Genomic DNA, 23,182 nt, shown 5'->3' on the forward strand with positions numbered 1-23,182 from the left:
TTTTTTTTTTTACCTTACTTACCAGTAGTCTTAACTTAGGCTCTAACAATACTTAACATTGGCCTACGACTTGTACTTATCTGAGTTACACAGCACAAAGTCCAATCTCTCTCCTAAGATACTCAAACTTCTGCTTTGGTAAGGGCTTGGTCAAGATATCTGCCCTCATATCATCTGTAGGACAGTATTGCAGTTGAATTTGTCCATTCTGCACACATTCACGAATGTAGTGGTACCGAATGTCTATGTGCTTTGTTCTTGAATGGTCAACTGGATTCTTAGCTATGGCAATAGCTCCTTGGTTGTCCTCCAGAATCACTGTTGGTGTAACGTCCATTCCTAGATCACTGAGAAGTCGTGTAAGCCAGGTACATTCTTGTGCTGCCTGGCTGAGAGCGACGTATTCTGCTTCAGCAGTTGACAGTGCGACTGTGTTCTGTTTCTTGCTGAGCCAGCTTACTGCTCCTCCACTCAGTAGGAAGACGTTTCCGGTTGTAGAGCGACGATCATCCTGATCTCCTGCCCAGTCAGCGTCTGAGAAGCCGACTAAAGTTCCAGACTCTGACCTCTGGTACTTGAGAGCGAGGTTTGCGGTACCTTTCAGGTAGCGAAGAATCCTCTTCACAGCAGTCATGTGTGCAGTGTTTGGTTCTGCGTTGAACTTTGACACAGCACTCACTGCTTGTGCAATGTCTGGCCTGGTGGCCATTGCTGCGTACAGCAGGCTTCCTACAATTGACTGGTAGGTACCTGGGTTCACTGGCTTACTGACACCATCATTTTTCTGTAACTTCACATTTGCATCAGCTGGGGTTGTGACCGGATTTGCTTTATCCATGCCGTATTTCTGAAGAACGGCTTCAATGTAATGCTTTTGGTGAAGGTACACACACTTGTTTGTCTTGTCTTGAATCACTGAGATGCCTAGTATGTAAGACAACTCACCCATGTCTTTCATCTTGTATCTGTTTTTCAGAGCAACTTTCAACTCACTCATGCTCTGCAGTGACTCTGTGATCAGAATCAAATCATCGACATAAACAGCTAAGATCTCTAGCTCCTGTCGAGCTCTCACGAACACACAGGGATCTGATGTGCTCTGGTTGAATCCAAGATCTTTCATGAATTCTGTGAAAGTCTTACTCCAGCAGCGAGGTGACTGCTTAAGGCCGTAGATTGCCTTTTTCAGCTTGCACACCAAGTGCTCTTGGCCTGGCTTGACGTACCCGTCTGGTTGCTCCATGTAGATTTCCTCCTCTAGATGTCCATTTAGAAATGCAGTAACGACATCCATCTGGTGTACATGCATGTTATTCTGAACAGCAAAGGACAGCAATGCACGAATTGAGCTGAATCGTACAACAGGTGAGAACGTTTCATCATAGTCAGCGCCATACTTCTGTGAGTAACCCTTGGCAACAAGTCTGCACTTGTATCTCTCCACTTCTCCATCACTATGGTGCTTGACTTTGAACACCCATCTCGAACCTATCGGCTTTCTGTCTTTTGGCAATTTCACTAAGTCCCAAGTATCATTTTCAAGCAGGGACTCGTACTCCAAATCAGCTGCTTCCTTCCATTCCTTAGCATTGGAGCTCATCATTGCTTCCTTCAGTGTACTTGGCTCATTTACACTACAGACATTTGCATAATGTTCAACAGTCACTGTGTCTGCATATTCATCATAGCCATACCTTGTTGGGGGTTTTCTGACTCTGCCGCACTCTCTCGGAGCTTCATTGACTGGTGTGTCATCGTTGACTGATGCTCCTCTCTCATCAGGACCACTGCCAGCATCACTGTCTGAACAAGATACTTCCACTTCCTGTTTCCAGTCGAAGTCTGTCTCATTGAAGATGACGTCCCGGCGAATCAGAATTCTCCTTTTCTCCTCATCCCACAGACGATAGCCCTTTGCATTGTTGGCATATCCCACGAAGCGAAGCTTCACCGCTTTCTTGTCCAGCTTTCTCCTCTCTACTTCTGGAACATGTGCATATGCCACACAGCCAAAAACTCTCATGTGACTGATGTTCGGCTTTTTTCCACTCCATCTCTGGTACGGGGTCTGTTGCTTTAGAAGTGATGTGGGCAACCTGTTCTGCACGTAGGCTGCTGTTGCTACAGCCTCTGCCCAATACATGTTTGACAGCTTTGCATGAGACAGCATACTCCTTGCTGCTTCAACTAAAGTCCGATTTTTTCTTTCAGCTACACCGTTTTGCTGTGGTGTATGGGGTACAGACATTTCATGGTGGATGCCTTGAGCTTTCAGGTATTCCTGGAATTCTTTCGACGTGTATTCCCCACCGTTGTCTGTTCTCAGTCTTGCAACTCTTTGTCCACACTCATTGGAGAATGTTCTCTCGAACTCTTTGAACTTGCTGAGCACTTCACTTTTCTGCCTCATGAAGTATACTTTGCAGCATCTTGAGTAATCATCAATGAATGTCACGAAATACTTTGACCCTCCTATAGATTCAGTCTGCATGGGACCACAGACGTCACTATGAATCAGCTGCAGTTTTCGCTTTGAGCGTATTGCTCCCACTGACTTGAATGGCTTCCTAGCCAGCTTGCCCTCCACGCACGCTTCACAGAAGGAGTTCTCTTTTTCAGCAGAAAAGTCCATTCCACTCACCAGAGGTTTTAGCTCCTTCAGCATGGTAGTGTGGCCCAGTCTTTGATGCCATAGGCTGGCTGCAACTGATGCACTTCCTGCTGTATGAGGGACAGGCGTACTCCCCTCCACATCCAACTGGTATAGTCCATCGGATCGTTGTGTTCCCATCCCGAGAAGATCTCCATCTTTTCCACGAATGTAGCACCGGGCCTTCTTGAACTGCACAGTATTCCCTTTTTTCACAGCAGCTCCCACTGAGAAAAGATTCCCTGACAACTTGGGAACATACAGCACATCGTACATTGTGACATCTTTGACATCACTCACTTTGAAAGTCATTTTCATTTTTACAGTGCCGAGTCCTTGTGCATCGACTACTCTGCCATCGCCCAGTTTCACTGACTGTGGCTTTGTGAATTCCTGGTAATCCTGCAGTATTTCTTTTGAGCATGTCATGTGTTTTGACGCTCCAGAATCGATTAGCCATTCGACCTGTTTCACTTTTTCATTCTGATTTTCTCTGACAACAAATGCACTTTCGTTTGCACTTTCAGAATTTTCATTATCCTCACATGTCATTTGTTTAGCCTTGTGGGTTTGATTTTTATTTTTTAACTTTGGACAATTTCGTTTCAGATGTCCCTCTTTCCCACATTTAAAACATTTCCACTTGGATCTGTCGATTCCCTCAGGCTGTGGATCCCCACGCACTTGAGTTTGCATCGCAGAGGCGGCACCTGGTGGCGCAACACTGGTACTGCCGTTTGCCTGCACTCGCTTTTGTTCCTCATTTACTAATGACTGCTGCACGAATTGAAGAGTCAAACTGTCCATCTTTGTCTCCAGGGCAGTGACAATTGTTGCATAGCTGGGTGGGAGACTACCCAGCAATGTCACAATCTGATCCTCCTCCTCAATTACAGCACCAATAGCACTGAGCTGATCTGTTAATTCTTTCATGCGCTTCAAATGCTCGGTTATCGTTTCTCCTTCCTTCATTTCACACCTGAAGTACTTCTTCTTTAGAAACAATTTATTTGCTAGAGTGTCTCTCTCAAAATGTCCCTTCAGCGTATCCCACGCTTCTTTAGGTGACTGGCAACTTGTAATTAGGTACAGTTGAGATGTACTTACATTAAGCACCAACATAAAGCTTTTTCTTTCTTCCTAGCGAATTCAGCTCGTGCAGCTGCGTTAGCATCCTGTGCTAATGTTTCCGTCTCCATTACCATGCCCCATAGACTTTTAGCTTTCAGCAGATGCTCGATCTGGAATTTCCACGTTGCCCAGTTGTCTGGTCCACTTAGCTTGTCGATAAACAGTCTGTCCTCCATTGTGAATCACACAACACCGAGTACTCCACACAGAATCCGTGTAAAACCACTGTTTTAAGCTATTTACTAGAACTGACTGGGACCGACTGGGCCCATAACCTATTGAAGTTTCACGAGCATTTATTGAACTGAAACACGGAGCATACATAGCACCACAAGGTGGCAGTATTTCACATTCTGACCTGCATTAACCTGCATTGTCAAATTACTGTATTACAACAGTCTTTACGCAGCTAGCAGCAAGTTTGCGGTCCACAAAAATGTGAAAATCAATATCGGCTGAAAAAGGCTTATAAAATAGGCATCTAACTAAAATGTTGAAGTTGCACAGTGTTTTCATTTATCATGCATCATTTTAGTAAGCGAAGCCCAGTCCAGAAATGCACTTCACACCGTTTCATGGAACTTTGCGCGCTGGCGCTGTCAGCTTGTCAGCTCGTCATTGCATAGCAACCATACAATCAATTCGGAACTACTTTGCTTAGCGGAGCAGGTAAACAAAGTATGATTAAGGTAACTAATAAACACGAATTCGAACATTTATTGTGGTATTTTGTTGGCAAATGAACTATTGTATAAAAGATTATTTAAGCAATATGACCCTCGTGGTCGGGATGATGTGCACTGACATCCTCCCTGGTGTGATTGCCTATGGCCGAACCACACCAGGAAGGATGTCAGTGCACATCATCCCTCCCACTCGGGTCATATTGCTTAATTAATTCATTCAAAAAAGGGGTGTAACGCGCTCAACAATAGCCTATATGAAAAAAAGAGGGCAATAAAACACAAAACTTTGAGTGCTGTCCTGTTCTCTCTCTCTCTTTTTTTTTTTTTTTTTTTTTACATTAATTCATTCATCCATCAAAAACGTACAATGTACAATGTATATATATATATATATATATGTTTCCATTTCTGTTTTTTGTTTTTTTTTTGGGGGGGGGGGGTTGTTTACAAGATTGTTTCCAAGAGTGGCAGCAAAGTCATCAAAACACACACACACACACACACACACACACACACACACACACACACACACACACACACACACACACACACACACACACACACACACACACACACACACACACACACACACACACACACACACACACACAAGGGGGCTGGGTACAACATGGCAAGGCTGCAAGGCGCTGGTGTAACAAATAAATCTAATCCTAGTGACATAAATAACGCACACACACCTTTGAATAAAAGACAATTACAAAAAAAACATGTTTCTAAGTAATCTAATTGTAGGACATTAATTGGTTATGCATTTTGAGGACAGGGAGGGGAATCTTTGTATTGTTGGGCAATTTTAGCAAGAATTTTTAGATAAAGGTGAGGGTGTTAATTATTGGCGTGGGGTATGAAACGTTAAAAAGAAAATAAACACAAAACAGACATTCAATTGATTCTGGGATGGACAATTTTCCTTTGACAATGGTTTTTCCATCCAGATGGATGCTGATGTTCTCTGCTTTCAGGGCATTCAGGGACCCGTGGAAAACGATGGTTGGGTTCGGGCTGACTGGTTCCTGAGTGGGACAAAAGAATATCAGAATATCAGGACTTGTAATTGAAGGAGTCTTTTCCAAAACACAATAAAAATAATTTTCATAAAATGTCATGAACATCAAGAACAACATCAAAAACGCTTGATATTTTGTGAATGAAATCAAAATGCTGCATTTTTCAAAACATTCAATGCATGCATTACAAGGACAATAGCACAAGGTCAACATATGAACTGTTAAAGCCAGGCTTAAGTATTGCTTCGAGGGAAATTAAAATTTGAGCCATGCAGCACATATTTTCCTATTCAGAAACATTTACTGAAACCAGAGTATGTACATACCTCTATACAGTAAATGAAATTACTGTCCTCTCTGAACAAGCTTGGCAGCAGTAGTAGGGCAGCGTCTGGTATGACAAAATAAATGAATAGCCAATTAGGCATATTCAAGGTCATTGTAACAACAATTACATTCTTTGAGTTGTCAGGTTTGATAAAGAGAACTAAGTCTTGAATTGACGCTGCACTTTTTACTGTGCAATCAACACAAAACAAAAATGAGGGTGCTATGTAGCGTTGCACCGATACCGATAGCAATATTAGGCGGGGCCCAGATCGGCACCATAATGGTGGTATTGGTATCGGCGAGTACCAACAAATAGGTCACCAATACCAAAGTATTCATCAAGTTCATGCGGCCTCTATCTCTCTCTCTCATTCTCGCTCGCATTGTGGTATCTGTGTGTTTTCGGTATTGGCCTATACTGCATCGGGTATCGGAATCAGGGCCAAAAATAGTATCGGTGCAAAACTCGTGTTATGCGAAGACAATGGCTGTGTGTGTTATATTTGAACTGCAGTCTATAGGGCTTACCCGGGGTTGTGTCTTCAGCAGTGCTCAAGGCAGAAAGAGGCGTTGATGTGGTTTCTGTGACACACGAATGCACACACACACACACACACACAATACCACAAAAACAGACATGCACGCAGGCACACACGCTCACAGGCACACACACACACACACGCAGACATCCATGTACTCACACACACACACACACACACACACACACACACACACACACACACACACACACACACACACACACACAGATAACAGTTTTGTTATCCCAAAAGTAATAAAAAGGAGAAATAAGGTAAATAAAGATAGAGCTGAAGGTTGAAATAACGGTCAAGATAAAATTATGATAACAAAGTCTCATTTTTGTCTCCCTCACCTGGGTCTGCTGTTGTCCAGGCAGAGACATATGACTCTGTTGTACCCGAGTTAAGGGGTCTTGTCGCTAAACAAGCACAATATTAACAATAGTCACAATTGTTAAAATTAAGGATTAAGATATCATACTTAAGTGCACTTACAGTTGCATTTAGTCATACTCACACCTCTATATTCATATTATGTACTGTAGTAGTAGTATGCACTGGTAGTTTGATAAATTGTTATTCAGTAATGTACCTCTCACAGTGAGCTGTAGTTTGCGGATGAGAGTTTTGTAGCCCTCTTCTCCATGCTCCCACCCCGTACTACTACTACTACTACTACTACTACTAATAATAATAATAATAATAATAATGATAATAATAATACCTCTCACAGTGAGCTGTAGTTTGCGGATGAGGGCTCTGTAGCCATCCTCTCCACCGTGCTCCCATCCCGTACTACTACTACTACTACTACTACTACTAATAATGATAATAATAATGATAATAATAATAATAATAATGATAATAATAATACCTCTCACAGTGAGCTGTAGTTTGCGGATGAGAGCTCTGTAGCCATCCTCTCCACCGTGCTCCCATCCCGTACTACTACTACTACTACTACTACTAATAATAATAATAATAATAATAATAATAATAATAATAATAATAATAATAATGATAATAATAATACCTCTCACAGTGAGCTGTAGTTTGCGGATGAGGGCTCTGTAGCCATCCTCTCCACCGTGCTCCCATCCCGTCTCCACACCACACCAGTAGCTGCCCCGGTCGTACATCCCCAGGTTGCTTAGCAACGCTGTGAATACACGCCCTTTCCTGTCATCATAGATGGAGACCTTGTCAGAGAAACACACAGTTTTCCGCAGGAAGCTTTGCAAAGGTACTTGATAACACACACAAACACACACACAAACAAATACACACGGAAGCATATAGTCACCTGTCATCGAAGACGGATACCTTATCCGAGTGTACCCAGGTACTGTCTGCCTGGGCGGAAACCTTGTAGTTGCAGCTCTGGCCATGGAAAGCCTTGCACAGGTACTTGCCAGCATGCTCATGGACATCCAGGTAAGGACAGGTGACGTTCAGAGTCTCTCCGACGAAGGCGGTTTTCACCATTGTTATGCCGCAGTTGGACACTTCTGTGTGGTGAAAAAAAGGCATTCAATCAATCAGGAACCTAGTTTTACCTTTCCTGGTCAACACCAGACTATCTCAAAAATGACATCTCGAGACAACTTAGTAAGAAAGGAGTGGTTTACTATTGCCCATGACTGTTTATTGAGCGTTAGAGATAAATCATTTGGCATACGCAGCCCATAGCCAATCGTGTCAGTTGTATCTATTCAAACAAACGGCAAGCGTCTGTTTGTCAAGTAGTTCGCATCATCGTCTTTCCACCCCTCGCCGCTCTCTGATTGTATGGACCTACAGACCGAACCTGTGGCTTATCCTTCACTCCACTCCCCGACTATCATGGTGTGTGTGTGTGTGTGTGTGTGTGTGTGTGTGTGTGTGTGTGTGTGTGTGTGTGTGTGTGTGTGTGTGTGTGTGTGTGTGTGTGTGTGTGTGTGTGTGTGTGTGTGTGTGTGTGTGTCTGTGTGTGTGTGTGTGTCTGTGTGTCTGTGTGTCTGTGTGTCTGTGTGTGTGTATGTGTGTGTGTGTATTCTCTGCCATTAAAATCTACTCCACTCACCGTCCTTGACCTTCAGGTTGACCTCTGTCTGGACCGGTTCCCCTTCGAGGACGCTGACGCCACACTGATACCGGCCCGAGTCAGACGTCGTCAGCTCAGAGATGCTCACGATGAAGTAGTGCGTCCCGTTGTCGAACAGCGAGAAACGGTCCTTACTGACCCACTTGCCCTTGGTGCTGGTTCGGATCAACTCCCTGCAGGCTGCCTAGGAGGAGCCATATTTACGTACATCACAACACATTACTGCCTATCTACATATTTACACACGGGTATTTACATTACATTACGTTACATTACAAGACCTTGGCCGTGGCTCAGATGTCTTTTATGACTAAATATGTTCAGGCATATTTGAACCATGTGAGTGTTTGTTTCTGAAATTTGCCTAAATTGAGTATTACGTGCACAATTTTAGTCAATTGGCAATGACCAATTTCGTAATCTGTAATGTAGAATAATTGTAGTCAAGTATTGGACTGACTGACTCCATGGTTCCCTTGGCTAGATTTTTAAAAAAATTCAATTTAGTTTATGTTTATTTTAGTTAAGTCACTCACACAACTGGGACTTGGAAAACTGACCCCATACATGAAGCATTCAGGTCTGAGAGGCTTTCTGGAAGACTCACCTGCTCGCCCTGGCAGAAGTATTTGGGGCGTTGGCCATACTGTGTGTCGTACTCACACCTGATGCTCACACCGCCCCCACAGTAGCCGACCACATCACCAGCCAACACACCCACTGTAATGGACATACAGAACAGAACAGAACAGAACAGAATAGAATAGAATAGAATAGAATAGAATAGAATAGAATAAAATAGCATAGAATAGAATAGAATAGAATAGAAAACATCCACAGTGGACAACCATATCACCAGCAAACACACTTTGAAGGACATAATATCTTTAAAATAGAATAGAATACAATAGAATATAATACAATAGAATAGAATGTAAGTAACTGTGTCACTTTGGATAAAAGTATCAGCTAAGTGTAATGTAATGTGAATAGAATAGAATCGAATCGAGTAGAATAGAATAAAATAGAATAGAATTAAAAAGAGAAGAAAGGTAGGCTAAATAAAATAATAAAATAGTAGTCCTCCACGGTTACCAACCACATCATCAGCATACATCCGGCCTATGTAAAAGACATAACAGGATAGGCCTAACTGTAGCCTATATAATAGACTGGAATCCAATCAAACAGAGTATACATGAGCTCTAAATTTTTGTTTTCCCCTGACTGCGCGAAACTAGCTGCGCACTCAACCTCTGATTGTTGGAAACCGCTGTCGGTCAAAAAATTAGCTCACGTGGTTGGCTGCCAGTTGCCTCTCCTCACAATACCGTGTTGTCACACACACTGTTGAGGGCGTATGATAGTATAGAAGTGAATAGAAGGATATGGAATATAATACAATAGAATAGAATAAAGCATGGCAGAGCCTTATTTATTAATTCTACAGCCCCTCAGGACCTCAGTATTTGAAAATGGTTACGGCCCTGTTTCTGAAGAGTATAGTTATCAACCACATTACCGGAGCACCCACCCGCTGTTGAACACATAAAAAAAGAATAAAACAGATGAATAGAGAAAATGAAATGTAACCTAGTAAAATACAATATATATATAATATATAATATATAAAAAACAAATACAAGAACTGAATGATCTAATAGTTTAAGGAAAGAATATCATAGTAGGGCAATCAAAGTCCAAATCACATGGTAAATTGAGATAAAAAAAAAAAACAAGCATGCTTAAACATTATAGTCCATCACTGTATTATGATTTTTGTGCTTTCTTGTTAAAGGTAGTCATTCATTGTCTCTTGTTTACACATGTTAACGTTGTTTTAACTTTGTGCTTTCCCTCTTTACCTGAAACAGAATATCAACGGAGTACCGTCCGTCTTCATCATGTGTGACCCTCTGATGAAGACGGAGTTACACCGTTGAAACGTGTCAGGTAAAGGAACAAAAGACTCCTTTTACATGTGTTGAAGAGAAAATGATTAACAACATACAAAATATTACATTACATTACTCTTAGCTGACACTTTATAATATTTTATATCAATTCATTACATACTGTACACATCCACTCTCCACAATACACTTATCCATATAGGCTATGTACACTTCGACCACACAATATTATATCTATCCATTACATACACATGCATACAGTCATATACCCACTCTCCACAATACACTTATCCGTTTACACTCACCCGCATTAAGGCAGAAGAGAAGCGTCCAGAGTATTGCCATGATGTCTGTGATGTCCATTCGGCCTTCTTGTGACCAAGCAAACTATACTGCCTCCCCTCCGCCCAACACACTTCTTTATGAGAAATGATGGGGAGAAATACAGATATATACCATAGGTTCCATAGAGAGAGTAGATACAGAGAACAGAGTGTAATTCCAGGCACTGAATAACACCTTGCTATCGCAGCGTGTGTGTGTGTGTGTGTGTGTGTGTGTGTGTGTGTGTGTGTGTGTGTGTGTGTGTGTGTGTGTGTGTGTGTGTGTGTGTGTGTGTGTGTGTGTGTGTGTGTGTGTGTGTGTGTGTGTGTGTGTGTGTGTGTTTGAGACAGGGTGAGAGAGAGAGAGAGAGAGAGAGAGAGAGAGAGAGAGAGAGAGAGAGAGAGAGAGAGAGAGAGAGAGAGAGAGAGAGAGAGAGAGAGAGAGAGAGAGAGAAAATAAATGTAGAGTCAGAATGCTGTCATGGGGACAGCCATAGTGTATTGGTTAAGGAATTGGTCTGTAGATCAAAAAGTTGATCAAAAACTTTCCAATGCCTTCTTGCCTCCATGGTTGAAGAGCAAGACACCTAGCGCCACCTTGCTCCAGGGACGGTTGCCAATACAGTAGGCCTACCTTGTAACAACTGCAAGTCACCTTGGATGAAAGCATCATATAAGTGTAATGTAATGTAATGTAGTCTCATGTTATGTTATTGCGGCAATGTGGGAAGAACTTTGTGCGTGTGTTGCGATACATTGTAATAAGTAGCTTTCACTAGAAAAGGGGTTCATCTGATAACCATCATCTGTCAGTTACGACACTCTCAACACGCAGCGAGATCTATGCACAATCTGCCTCTAGGGGCTCGAACTCACAACCTCTCAGTTAGGAGGGAGGCACAGGTAGCCTACGATACCACCGAGCCAAAGGTCTAGGCCGATAGCTCAGCACTACTACGTCTGTAGGAGGCAGAGATTCTCATCATGGTCAGCATCATCTCATTGATCGAGTGTTGATCCACTCGGACACACATACGCACATACAACTAACACACTCTGGTACGCGCGCGCGCGCGCGCGTGCGCGCGCACACACACACACACACACACACACACACACACACACACACACACACACACACACACACACACACACACACACACACACACACACACACACACACACACAGACCCGCATACAACTAATACACAGTCTGGTACAAACACACACACACACACACACACACACACACACACACACACACACACACACACACACACACACACACACACACACACACACACACACACACACACACATACACACACACGACCGCCACAAGAAAGTGGCAGGAGTGCCACAAGAATGGGATACTTCTCTCTAAGTTCCAGGCCATAGGAGCGTCCTAAAGACAAAAACACACACACACCAAAATATTTACCGTAATGTTGCTGTTTGAATAGCTCATTCAAGGGGATGATAATACTAATATTACTTCATATAGTATATAGCTGCTAACTAGCTACAATAGTATTACAAAAGCTATTGCACCTTGTCTACCTTATCTCCAATACCAGCCTCAGAAAATTACTATAATATCCGAAAGATATTAAGCCCCTTATCCCAGCGAAATATCAGTTTAACAACTTTGTCGCAAGATTTACCGTTTTTTGGAGAGGTCTGACAACTAAAACAAACCCCAATCTAGCAACTGACATTCATTTGGTCACAGCACAGTCAATCGATTCTTTTCAATGCTCTCTGAAATGGTCACCTTAACAGTATGTAATGTTTTATTTTCTAATCTAACTCTTAAATGACAGTTTATGAAAGTTGACAATGTCAAGAAAACATGAAACAACATACATAAAACAACAGACATTGATATAGCTAAAACAATAGCTAAAACAACATCTAATAGCTGAAACAATTCTAGGATAGTCGAAGCACAAAAAAGTCAGAGACTGTTGTTCCTGTGATTCACCTCCAGTGATGATACTTCTTTTACCATAATATTTAGATAATAACACGGGAAAAGCACTAACATGCTAGCCTGATCCTCATCAACTTTCAAACCTCACAGTGTGCCTTGGTCAATAACAATTTTTTCTTTTCACCCAATTGGAAAAAAATTACGTTGGACCAAAGAGCACCCATCCACAAACTTTTTTGGTTTACTTTGAAGCTAATGGATAATGGATGGATAATTCATGGAATGCATTAGGCACACTTACCAGTTTTTACTGATTCCAGATGTGCTCTTTCTCCTCCCTTCTCACTTTAGTGGCACAGACAATCACGGAAATTCTTGTCCTCAGACGCTGTACATATTCCGAAGGTGTTGTGACTTGTTTTGTTGGCAATGCATTATGTAGGCCTATGTGTGCATAGTATGCTCAAAAAAACCCGCTCCATCCAATAGGTCTGAGAGCGAGTGTGTGTGTGTATATGCGAGTTGATATAAATATCCCTCTTCCATTGCTATTCTTGTTCATGGCCGTAGCCACATATGAGGTAAGGGAGGTCCGGACCTCCCTTATTTTTAGAGAAAATAATATTTAGGGGATAATATTATAATTATTAATATTAGGGGATTAATATATTAGGGGATCGTCTCCATTGTTCGCCATTTTAAATTTCCAGAAATCTTTTCAGCTGCAAAACATACTGTAAGCTGTGGTCATACTAGTAAATATTAGTTCATTATTTAGCAAATAGTCATGAAAAGACCAAAATTGGCAAAAGATAGCATAGTTTCAATGAGCAACATTTAGTTACAATAGGCATCATCCTACTCAGTGCACCTTTAAAAAATTTCTGGCGGGCTGCGCGTGCACTATGGACCTCCCTTATTTCAAATTCCTGGCTACGGCCATGGCCTTGTTCGTCCAGCCTCAACATCATAGAAGATGTCTCAGACCCACAAGAAGGCCAGAGGACGAGGAGAAAGGAAGGATGTGAGATAGCAATTTAGCAGGTTGCCAAAGTGACATTGCTACCCAGGCTTACGCAACTTTAAGTCTCTTTGAGACTATAGTCCGGCTAGACAAAACATCTACAACAATTTCTCCATGGGGGATGCAAAGGGTGTGTCTCTCTCATGTTCAGAAAATGTTTCAGTATCCTGCTGGCAAGACTATAGGCTTGAAAAGAGTTGCAGTCATGTAAGCTAGTTGCTAACTTTCATGCATTGCGTCCATTATGTCTCTTGTTAAATCACGTCACAAGTTTCATTATGCTTCAGACATGTAAACGTTTCTCCCTTTACCTGAGTGGTTTCCACAGTGTAACTTTCATCGTTTCAACTTTCACCCAAGGGCTCTCTCACGCCCCGTGGGGGACTGTTGACGTCACATAGAGTTGCAGTGTGCTGCTATGTGGATGCTGACGGCTACTCACCATTGACTTGAGGAGGCAGAGGAGGGGCAGTTGGAGTTGAAGGAGGGGCAGTTGGAGTTGGAGGAGGAGTAGCTGGTGGAGGACTGGTAGCTCTGTCACTCTCTAGAAAAAGACGAGACACAAACATGATTTCCACCAACAAAAACAGACACAAAGAAGGCACAGCCTCTATGTGGGAGAGGCCAGTACTACAAGGATAATACTCATGAATGACATGATGTTTTCCATGTGCATTACTCCTATTTGAGGAGGAAAACAGCCCATGCAAGTCAATTGGTGATGTTGGGGTTTAATAAACAAAAGATACAGACCTGTAGACTAGCGTTGTTCACGCGCAACATGCCGACAACGTGTTGTGTTGCCGGCTGTTCAAATAATACAGCCAAACGGCCGTGGCTGAAGCATGGACTGTGTTCATTTAGGCAAGCCGATGTAGCATGTAGCTGATGAGACATTCGGTTTGATAAAGAAGTGTCCAGCAGGCAATTTTTTTTCAATTAGTCCTTTAAGTGTTACAGAAATAAAGCTTTCTAAGCAAAAATATTCTAAAGTGTTACTAAATTCCATGAATGCTACATGCCTACTTGGGTGAATTCTTTTGCAAAACAAAAGCAAACAAAAAATACTAGTTCTAGTTTATTACTTTAAATATCCATGAAAAAGGTCAAATTTGGCGATATGCAGCTTCAATGAGCAGAATAGTTGCAATAGGCTACATACTTTGGCCACACACTTTGGCTACATAATGGCTCCTTTAACAGTCAGTCAAACTTATGTATATAAGTTTGAGTCAACGATGTGTGCGCATTCAGTGTGACATGAATTCTGAACGGGTCAATAAGCAGAGTGTTGCCTGGTTCCTCTTACCTGAGGTCAGAGGTGCGGTGATGACAGGTGGTGTGATGCCTATTGACCATGGAAAACAAACAAGAACACAAGCAAACAAAGAAACAAAAATAACTTCGAAATATAGAACAGATACATCAGAATAACAATGTAGCTGTACAAATTCTGAACATGTAATTTGCCCTCAACATATTTCCAGTTAAATAATAACCAACAACAACAAAGCAAAATGAATAAAATAATAATAATAAAAAAAGTAAAATCAAATAAAAAATAAATGAATAAAAAAACCAACAATGACAACAATAAAATAATGACCGTTCATAGAAAATCGTCCTCCGTCAAGCCAGATCAAAATAGAATCATGGTGACTGACTGTCTAAATGGCAGGTAGAATAACAGTGCTTAAATATCTTTCTAAACTTATAAATAATGAACCAACAAAACATTTACAAATGTAAAAAATGAGTAAAAACACATCAAGCAGTACGGCTGCAGCGGTCCTAGAAGTTTTGTACACAGCAAAATAGATGAAACCACTGGATATTGAAGTGTCAGGCGGAGATAACAATGACCTCGACACAGAGGTAATAAAGCACAGGAACTAAAATGTCCAAAGGACCCGGTCACATGACTTACCTAGGTTGACTTCAATGTAGATATCTTTAAACGCAAATCCAGTCTTAATTCCACACCGATACTTCCCAGCATCCTTTGCAGTCAGTCCAGTGATGGAGACGGTGAAGATTCTAGAAGTGGTGTTGTCATGGAGAGAGAATCTTACTTTAACAGCCCCGCTCTTCCCTTCTTCAGTTTCAACAAGTTTGTCTTTGTTCCCATAGGAACAGGCTCCTCTGCAGAGGTACTTGGAGTAGGTCTCATATCCAGCATCATAGGGGCATCTGATCTCTACTGATCCACCTACACGTCCACTCACACTGAGCACTGGCTCTGCAGAACAGACACCTGCACACACAGACACATGCACACACGCACAAGCACAAGCACAAGCACAAGGACAAGCACAAGCACAAAGACAAGGACAAGCACGTAAGTACACAAAAATGCACATGCACATGCACACACACACACACACACACACACACACACACACACACACACACACACACACACACACACACACACACAAAACAAACATACAGGATTAGTATATTTACAATCAAACATACAGTATTGGTGTATTTGGTATGGTAAAATTAATTTGTTAATAGTGGTGCACACGCGTGGTTATGTGTGTACCTGGATGTGTATGTGTGTGTGTGTGTGCCCCTCCTGTGTTGAACTGGTCTGTCGAGAGCCAGGCTACCACACCCCTGTCCACACATATACACAGGCCAATACAGAGTCAAAACCTTTAGTTTGTCCTTCTCTCTTCTGTTGAATTAGCCATCTAAAAAACGTGCAACTATTTCATGTATTTCTTTTATTGCCCCCTTTACAGTCAAATCAGCCACCCCATACAGACAGTCTTTAAGATATATGTGTAGATTAATGTAGATTAATAGAGCTAGAATAGATAAATAGGACTTTGGTTATGTGAGTTGTACTGTATGTGATGTGCAATATGTACGTATTTATGTATATATGTCTGTAGGCCTGAGTCCTCTATTTTTGTCAGTTGTGCAATAGTCTTGTGATGTGATGTTAAGTGTATGTCCTGTCTTGAGCGAGTCTTGCTCAGGGATTGAAAATGAATTTCAGTGTAAACTGACAATAAAGTATTATGTTGCATTGTATCGTACCATGTCTACAAACAGTGGAAAAACAGAACAACATACTGTAATGTATGAAAACAATAAGCAAATAGTACAAGACAGTGTCTCGCTGTCTCCCTATCTCACTGACGTGTCTGACACAAACACACACGTACAACACTCACACACGCACAATTCCTCCATTTCCCATTGTTGCCCATACCTGAGTGGTTGGAGAGGTTGAGAATGAAGAAGAGAGTCTTTACGAAGAGAGCCTTCATGGTGCAATCAAATACACGTGCAAATAATAACACAGCCAATACCCTCTTACGAATACTTAGTTGTATTCGGCGCAAGCGAAATTCTCATGAATAACAGCGGCAAGCCACTTTTATGACCTATAGGCAAGGACGGATTACTGCAAGGGCCTACCGGGCCCAGGCCCAGGGGCCCAAGAGTCCAGAGGGCCCTGAAGCCCAATCCTCTAAATTTCCATTCTCATGTTGTGTAAAATCACACTTTTAACAACTCTATTTTCACATGTTTTCAGGGGGAAAACACCTGAATGCCCAACAATATAGGGTCTCTAACATCTGGAGGGGGCCCTTTCTTATTGTCTGGCCCAGGGGCCCATGGAGTCATGATCCGTCCCTGCCTATAGGTTTTCCGTTTTCATCAGACTGCTTACCACGTATTCACACCCTTCTTCTCTTAACCCTCCCTCGTCTCTCTCTGTTAGTAGGTGAAAGAAAAAAGCTAGAGAGAGAGACAGAGAGAGATATATAGAGAGATAGATAGAGAGAGAGATATGGACGACTGATTCATGCATAGGCTGTGTTTTTTGACGTGTGGTTTGGTTTTGAAAACTTAGCTGAGCTGACCACAAAACACAAAGAGGAAGCCTGTTGTACTTTGCATGGCCACAGCCACAGCCAGCTCTGTCACAGGACAACTTCAAGTGTCCATTTAACATGTCTAGGTCAGCAATTTTACACTCCTAGACAAGTGCTGTTCTAAGTCCCTAACACTATGTCTGCTTCACAAAGTATAACGCACGTTGTTCCATCAGTGCACGTTATTCCATCAGTGGAACGTTGTAACAGTCATTGAAAAGAAATGGTTGTTTGTCTGTGTGTGTGTGTGTGTGTGTGTGTGTGTGTGTGTGTGTGTGTGTGTGTGTGTGTGTGTGTGTGTGTGTGTGTGTGTGTGTGTGTGTGTGTGTGTGTGTGGGTGCTTGAGAAAAAAGGAACATGAGGGCAACGCTTACTTAAGTTGGAAGTCTCCTCTCCTGGTCGTTCTGAAAGACGGGCAGACATGCAGAAAGGACCAGGCAACAAAGAACAAATGTTTGTCATTACGAAAGGAATTTCCTGAAAGCAAGAGTGAAACTACACCATAGACATTTATGTGATGCAATCAGTGCACGTTGTTCCATCAGTGGAACGTTGTAACAGTCATTGAAAAGACATTACCACAGGAATTTCACCTTCCGTGCACCTTCCCTATGGAACACTCTTCTGAAACCCATGTCCCTATGGATCACTCACTTCTGAGGAGCTGCCATGGAGATGCTGGGGATTTAACCCAGGACTGAAAGCATGCGCTCTACCTCCGAGCTACATCCCTTCTAGACTGTGGGATAGATTTCGTAGCTCCTTTAGAAAACGAGTTTCGTTCTCACTCTCGAGTGGCAACTTGATTTTTCTAATATAACCTCCTGACAATATGTAAAGCAATATTCTGGCTGTTGCCACGCTGAAAAGTTGCATGTTGATATTAAAAAATAACGGAAATAAAAAAGACTGGGGATGACGTCACATAATGCACAGTCAATGGGAAGTCTCCGCCCCTCAAAGTTGAAAAGGGAATATTTATCCGCATAGGCCTATCGGGCTTTTTTCATAGGCAGATAATTCACCTAATCATTGAAACAACGTAGGCATTTAATTCCTGACCATTTTGCTGTTACTGGAAAAAATAACACAGCTTGCATTTATTTACTGACACATAGTTTTTTGGCAAATTGATCCACCCCCGTCACCTCATTGCTCTATCGCTTTGAGGGAACAGACCTGTCCTCTTTTTGACATTTATCTCTCGTTGCCTAATGATGGTCAGACAACCGAACACTAACAGCGAAAAAGAGCACTTCTGAAAGTTTCAGAGAATTATTTTTTTTGCATGTACACAACAAGTGAGGCCACTTAGGCCTACCCCCCAACTTGTAATTTTTTGCCATGAAATCTGACGGTTCCGGGTAGCATGCACGCTCGAGGCTAGCTGTATTCTGCCTCGTTGACTTTGTATTGACGTGACGTCACTCAGTCGGCTAGTTTTCGTTGTCATTTTTATAAATCAATGTGCAAGCTTTGAGGATGCACTGATGAAGGCTTGATAGCCGAAACGCGTTTGCTTTTTGGACATGGTGGTAATATAAATAAATAATGAGACGCATTTTGTGAGTGCGGATTTTTCTTCCTTAAGTTGATCCATTTTATCGCGCACCCAAAGACTTTCGTTTTTCCAAGAAGTTTAGTGCGTCCTTTGCCTAAACTTCAGGATTGTTTGTTCGTTTTGAGGATGGCAACAGCCAAAATATTGATTAATGGGTTGTCAGGGGGTTATATAAGCAAAAATAAAGTTGCCACTCGTTAACAACAACGAACTGACAAGATATGATACTGGGCCCACCACCTATTCCACAAAGGCAACTCTAGAGTGTATTCCAATATGCAACCTCTCATCCTCGACTTGGGCTTGTGGCCTCATGTTTTGTTATGCCCCGCCTCCGAGGAGAAATTAAGTTTCCCCGCTGTCAGTCTAGCCAAAACAATTTTTGGTGGACTATTGTTCATTAACCATCCTGTTTGAAAATCAGAAAATGATTTTATAATTGAGCTTTGCGAGATATTGAAACATAATGCTGTTGTCAGTGATATCATCACAACATATTACTTCCTGGTATGAAGCCACAAGCACAAGTGGAGGACGCAAGGTCGCTATTGGAACGTACCCGTGAACATTCGTAGGCCCAATTCGAAACGGGAGGCAGTGACTCGATGACTCTCCTCCTACATAAACAGGTCACTGATCAGATAGGCGAAGTTAGCTGATGAGGCCGCCGTTACGAACGGCACTAACGAGTGCGCTGCCTTGCGCATTTGATGTTACGGTGATTCTATGCATTCTATGGCGGGAGTTACGTTCATCACGTTAGCGCTTAGCGTAGGCATGCTATTTCAACTGTGAATGATCGTCGGACAACGGAATCGTAAAATAGGCTATAAATAGATCTAGCGACAGCATATTTAGATACTACAATGTTGATTTATCCATTCGATTTTCAATATCTACACACATAAGTGTCAGAATAAAGAGTATGATAAGGTAGTAGCTTGGGTAGTAGCCATGTTTGTTTTTCAGGTTTCCGGTTGAGAGGGAGGTGGCGCACAGCATGTTGGGTACCAAGGCAGCGAAGTCAGCATCTGATGTATCCTCGAAATATCCTCGTTACGCCCACAAATGCAGTCAACTGCCGAGAGAGGAAATAAAGCATTTTTTCGTTTCGATCCACACTTCATGACTCGATGTCCAGTTAGCTCACTGGAAGGACAGCTGCCTTCCCTGTTTCGAATTGGGCCTCAATTCCTGAGAGGCATTAGTGTTGGAGGCGGGGCAGCGTAAATTGGGCAATTTTTCTCGAAGGGGATGAGCTTTGGATATTGACCAATCTCTCAGCAGTTTTTCCAGAGCAGCACCTCACTTGCTGGGGATTGGACCCAGGAAATCATACATGCAAAGCATGCGCTCTACCACTGAGCTACATCCCCTCCATCTTGCAAAGAAATCAAAGAGTTCATCCATACGTGGGAAGCAAGATTGTCACTCGTGCAACAGGCAGTTGGATACAACTGTTGGAGAACGATGCGCTGTCCACAACTCTAGAACGTTCTCGACTCCTCGACTCAGTTTGGGAGACGAGGCAGCGGAAACTGGGTGATTTTTCTCGAAGGGGATGAGCTTTGGATATTGGCCCATCTCTCGACAGCTTTTCCAGAGTGGCACCTGACTTCTGAAAAGCTGCCATGGAGATGCTGGGGATTGAACCCAAGACCTCATACATGCAAACAAAGCACGCACTCTACCACTGAGCTACATCCCCTCCGTCTTCCAAAGAAATCAAAGAGTTGATCCAGACGTGGGAAGTGTGTCACTCGTGCAAGAGGCAGTCGGATGTTGGAGAATGATGCCATGTCCACAAAGGCAACTCCAGAACACTCTTGACTCCTCGACTCAGTTTGGGAGGTGGGGCAGCAGAAATTGGGCAATTTTTCTCGAAGGGGATGAACTTCCGTTATTGGCCCATCTCACGACAGCTTTTCCAGAGAGGCACCTCACTTCTGAAAAGCTGCCATGGAGATGCTGGGGATTGAACCCAGGACCTCATACATGCGAAGCATGCGCTCTACCACTGAGCTACATGCCCTCCATCTTCCAGGGAAAAGTCAGATACGGCTGTTGGAGAACGATGCCCAGTCTTTTGGTGTGCCCTGCCCTTTTTCAACTGCCCTTGGAGATGCTGGGCATTGAACCCAGGACCGAGAGCATGCACTCTACCTCTGAGCTACATCCCCCATGTAGAACAGAAAATGTATGAAATTGTAATTGTATGAACTCTTGCATATGACATGTAATAATGTATTGTTAAAAAAATAAAAATAAAATAATAATTAAAAAAATAACTTTGAACTGGGCTAATGTTATGATATGTGATGTCCCTGCTAAATTAACAAAAACTATAGTTTTACTTAAGAATGCTGTGTGTGTGTGTGTGTGTGTGTGTGTGTGTGTGTGTGTGTGTGTGTGTGTGTGTGTGTGTGTGTGTGTGTGTGTGTGCTACATTACCCGGGGACCATTCCATCAACGGCGGTAACCCCAAATCCGAGCTCAAGTCGGTAAACTAAGCTATTTTTAGACAGAGATCCGTTCCATCAGCCTTGCTAACCTGAAACTCAGCTGAGTTGCCACGGTAATTTATGCTCCAACGTTAACCTGGTAGCTCCCAGGTTTAACACCAGGCTAAATTAATCAGTGTTGCACAAAACATGAACCTGTAGGAAACAGCTGTCACAACGGGCACGTTCCGCTTGATTCCCGCCATCATTTTACGAGATCAAAGCGAACCAGTCACTCTATTTTAATAGTCTATGATGTGATAATGCCAGTAAAAACTACAATAGTTACCATTGTCTTTCATTTCGCGGGTTTTATGATAATCAGCACATTTTTAAAAACATTTATAGTGTTGATTTACTAACACAATATCGGACAATTCCTTTCATGGCACTGAAGACGTGAATGGCACAGTGGGCAGGTGCGCTGCGTAATAAGTGGTCGTCCCGGGTTCAAGTCTTGCATGGCGACATGTTAGAAATTAAAACTTTATAACATACGTTTGCCTATTCTCTCCTTTGATGTCGCTTTGTGGCTGGCTTCATTTGCTGTCAAGCAATAGGTCTACCAATAGGCCTACCTTAAATGTAGACCTTTAGGCTATTTTCAGCATAGGCAATAAAAAAACGTCTTCACAACCACCTTGCAGATGCCTACGCTTGGAGTTTGCATTGCAATGATTCAATTATCTCTGCCTAACGTTTTACCTAGTCTTGCCTGTTATCATAAAATAAATTCTTCTGAAAGATAAAATTAAAACAACTTAAATGATGCAAGCTTTTTTATTTTTGCGCATTGAAATGATGGCAGTCGAGGTTAGGACGAGACTCTCGCTTCGATAACTGAGTTATGATCTGTCATTACGCATGGTGGGGATTGAACGCTGGTCTCTCAATCAAAGTGCGGTTGCGTTACCGCTCGCCTACAGGTAGGCGCCTGACATCTCTGATAAAGACTTGATTTGACAAGCCATGCCCGAGTCTACAACATGATCGTATTTTCGACAATCGTCGATATGGACTTCCCATGTACAACGTGCACGAGCGTAAGGCCAGCTTTGATGAGCGCGGCTGAAGTGAAACTAGCCAAGACGCAGCTGATCCTCAGTGGTGGAACGGCGTCTGCCTCAAGTTTAAGCTGCTGTTAGTTGAAACTCCGCTTTTGCGCGTAAGCGCCGCTGAATTCAGCGCCAATGATGGAATGGTCCCCAGCCTAAATGTGAGACTGGATGTGTAATTTGGTCGGCCCCGATGAACGATTGTTGATGAGAACAACCCGTTGTTTTTTTCAAACTGTGCTTATAGGTCGGCGCTCTGACCAATCAGCGATCTGTTGATGTGCTCTCCCAACGTTGCAAGCTTCGTTGTCACTCCCTCAAAACCCCGCCCGCTTTGATTCAAAACAAATCTCTGCGTTGTGATTGGTTTGCCAGACTCAGGGCACAGTGTTCAAAATGTTCGACAGATCCAAGGCCAGACCCACTTGCAGCCGAAAAATGTTGGCGTCAAGCGGGTGGCACTGGTGTGTGTGTGAAAGCCCATTGGGAAACTCCAACTCCCATTGTCATTGTGACACAGCACTCCACA

The 23,182-nt window shown here is 42.6% G+C and overlaps 1 protein-coding gene and 1 non-coding gene across 3 annotated transcripts; both read right to left on the reverse strand.

Annotated features, from left to right (window-relative positions):
- Positions 1–5,064: 5,064 nt before the first annotated feature.
- On the reverse strand, positions 5,065–16,963 carry LOC134454196 (polymeric immunoglobulin receptor-like). Of its 2 annotated transcripts, XM_063205048.1 has the most exons (11): positions 16,867–16,963; positions 15,568–15,894; positions 14,950–14,988; positions 14,083–14,184; positions 9,055–9,167; positions 8,427–8,631; positions 7,668–7,872; positions 6,718–6,783; positions 6,354–6,407; positions 5,822–5,886; positions 5,065–5,501 (listed from the first exon to the last, which is right to left on the reverse strand). In XM_063205048.1, the coding sequence occupies exons 1-8, from the start codon at positions 16,922–16,924 to the stop codon at positions 6,768–6,770; spliced, it is 1,065 nt and encodes a 354-aa protein (XP_063061118.1). In that variant the 5' UTR covers positions 16,925–16,963; the 3' UTR covers positions 5,065–5,501; positions 5,822–5,886; positions 6,354–6,407; positions 6,718–6,767. The 2 variants fall into 2 exon arrangements, with proteins under 2 accessions (XP_063061118.1, XP_063061110.1); XM_063205040.1 differs by lacking the exons at positions 5,065–5,501; positions 5,822–5,886; positions 6,354–6,407; positions 6,718–6,783 and adding an exon at positions 7,422–7,563.
- Positions 16,964–21,057: 4,094 nt separating this feature from the next.
- Positions 21,058–21,132, reverse strand: trnaa-cgc (transfer RNA alanine (anticodon CGC)). The gene has a single exon. It is a non-coding gene; the product is annotated as a tRNA-Ala (tRNA).
- Positions 21,133–23,182: the final 2,050 nt, after the last annotated feature.

This window comes from Engraulis encrasicolus, chromosome 1 (genome assembly GCF_034702125.1).
Source record: "Engraulis encrasicolus isolate BLACKSEA-1 chromosome 1, IST_EnEncr_1.0, whole genome shotgun sequence".
In the NCBI taxonomy this organism is placed as follows: Eukaryota; Metazoa; Chordata; class Actinopteri; order Clupeiformes; family Engraulidae; genus Engraulis; species Engraulis encrasicolus.

Coding starts and splice junctions, on each gene's coding strand:
- LOC134454196 (XM_063205040.1), bottom strand. CDS start 16,924: ATGAAGGCTCTCTTCGTAAAGACTCTCTTCTTCATTCTCAACCTCTCC. Junction 14,989..15,567: donor CTACATTGAAGTCAACCTAG/GTAAGTCATGTG, acceptor CATGGTCAATAG/GCATCACACCACCTGTCATC. Junction 7,564..7,667: donor GTATCCGTCTTCGATGACAG/GTGACTATATGC, acceptor TTCTCTGACAAG/GTCTCCATCTATGATGACAG.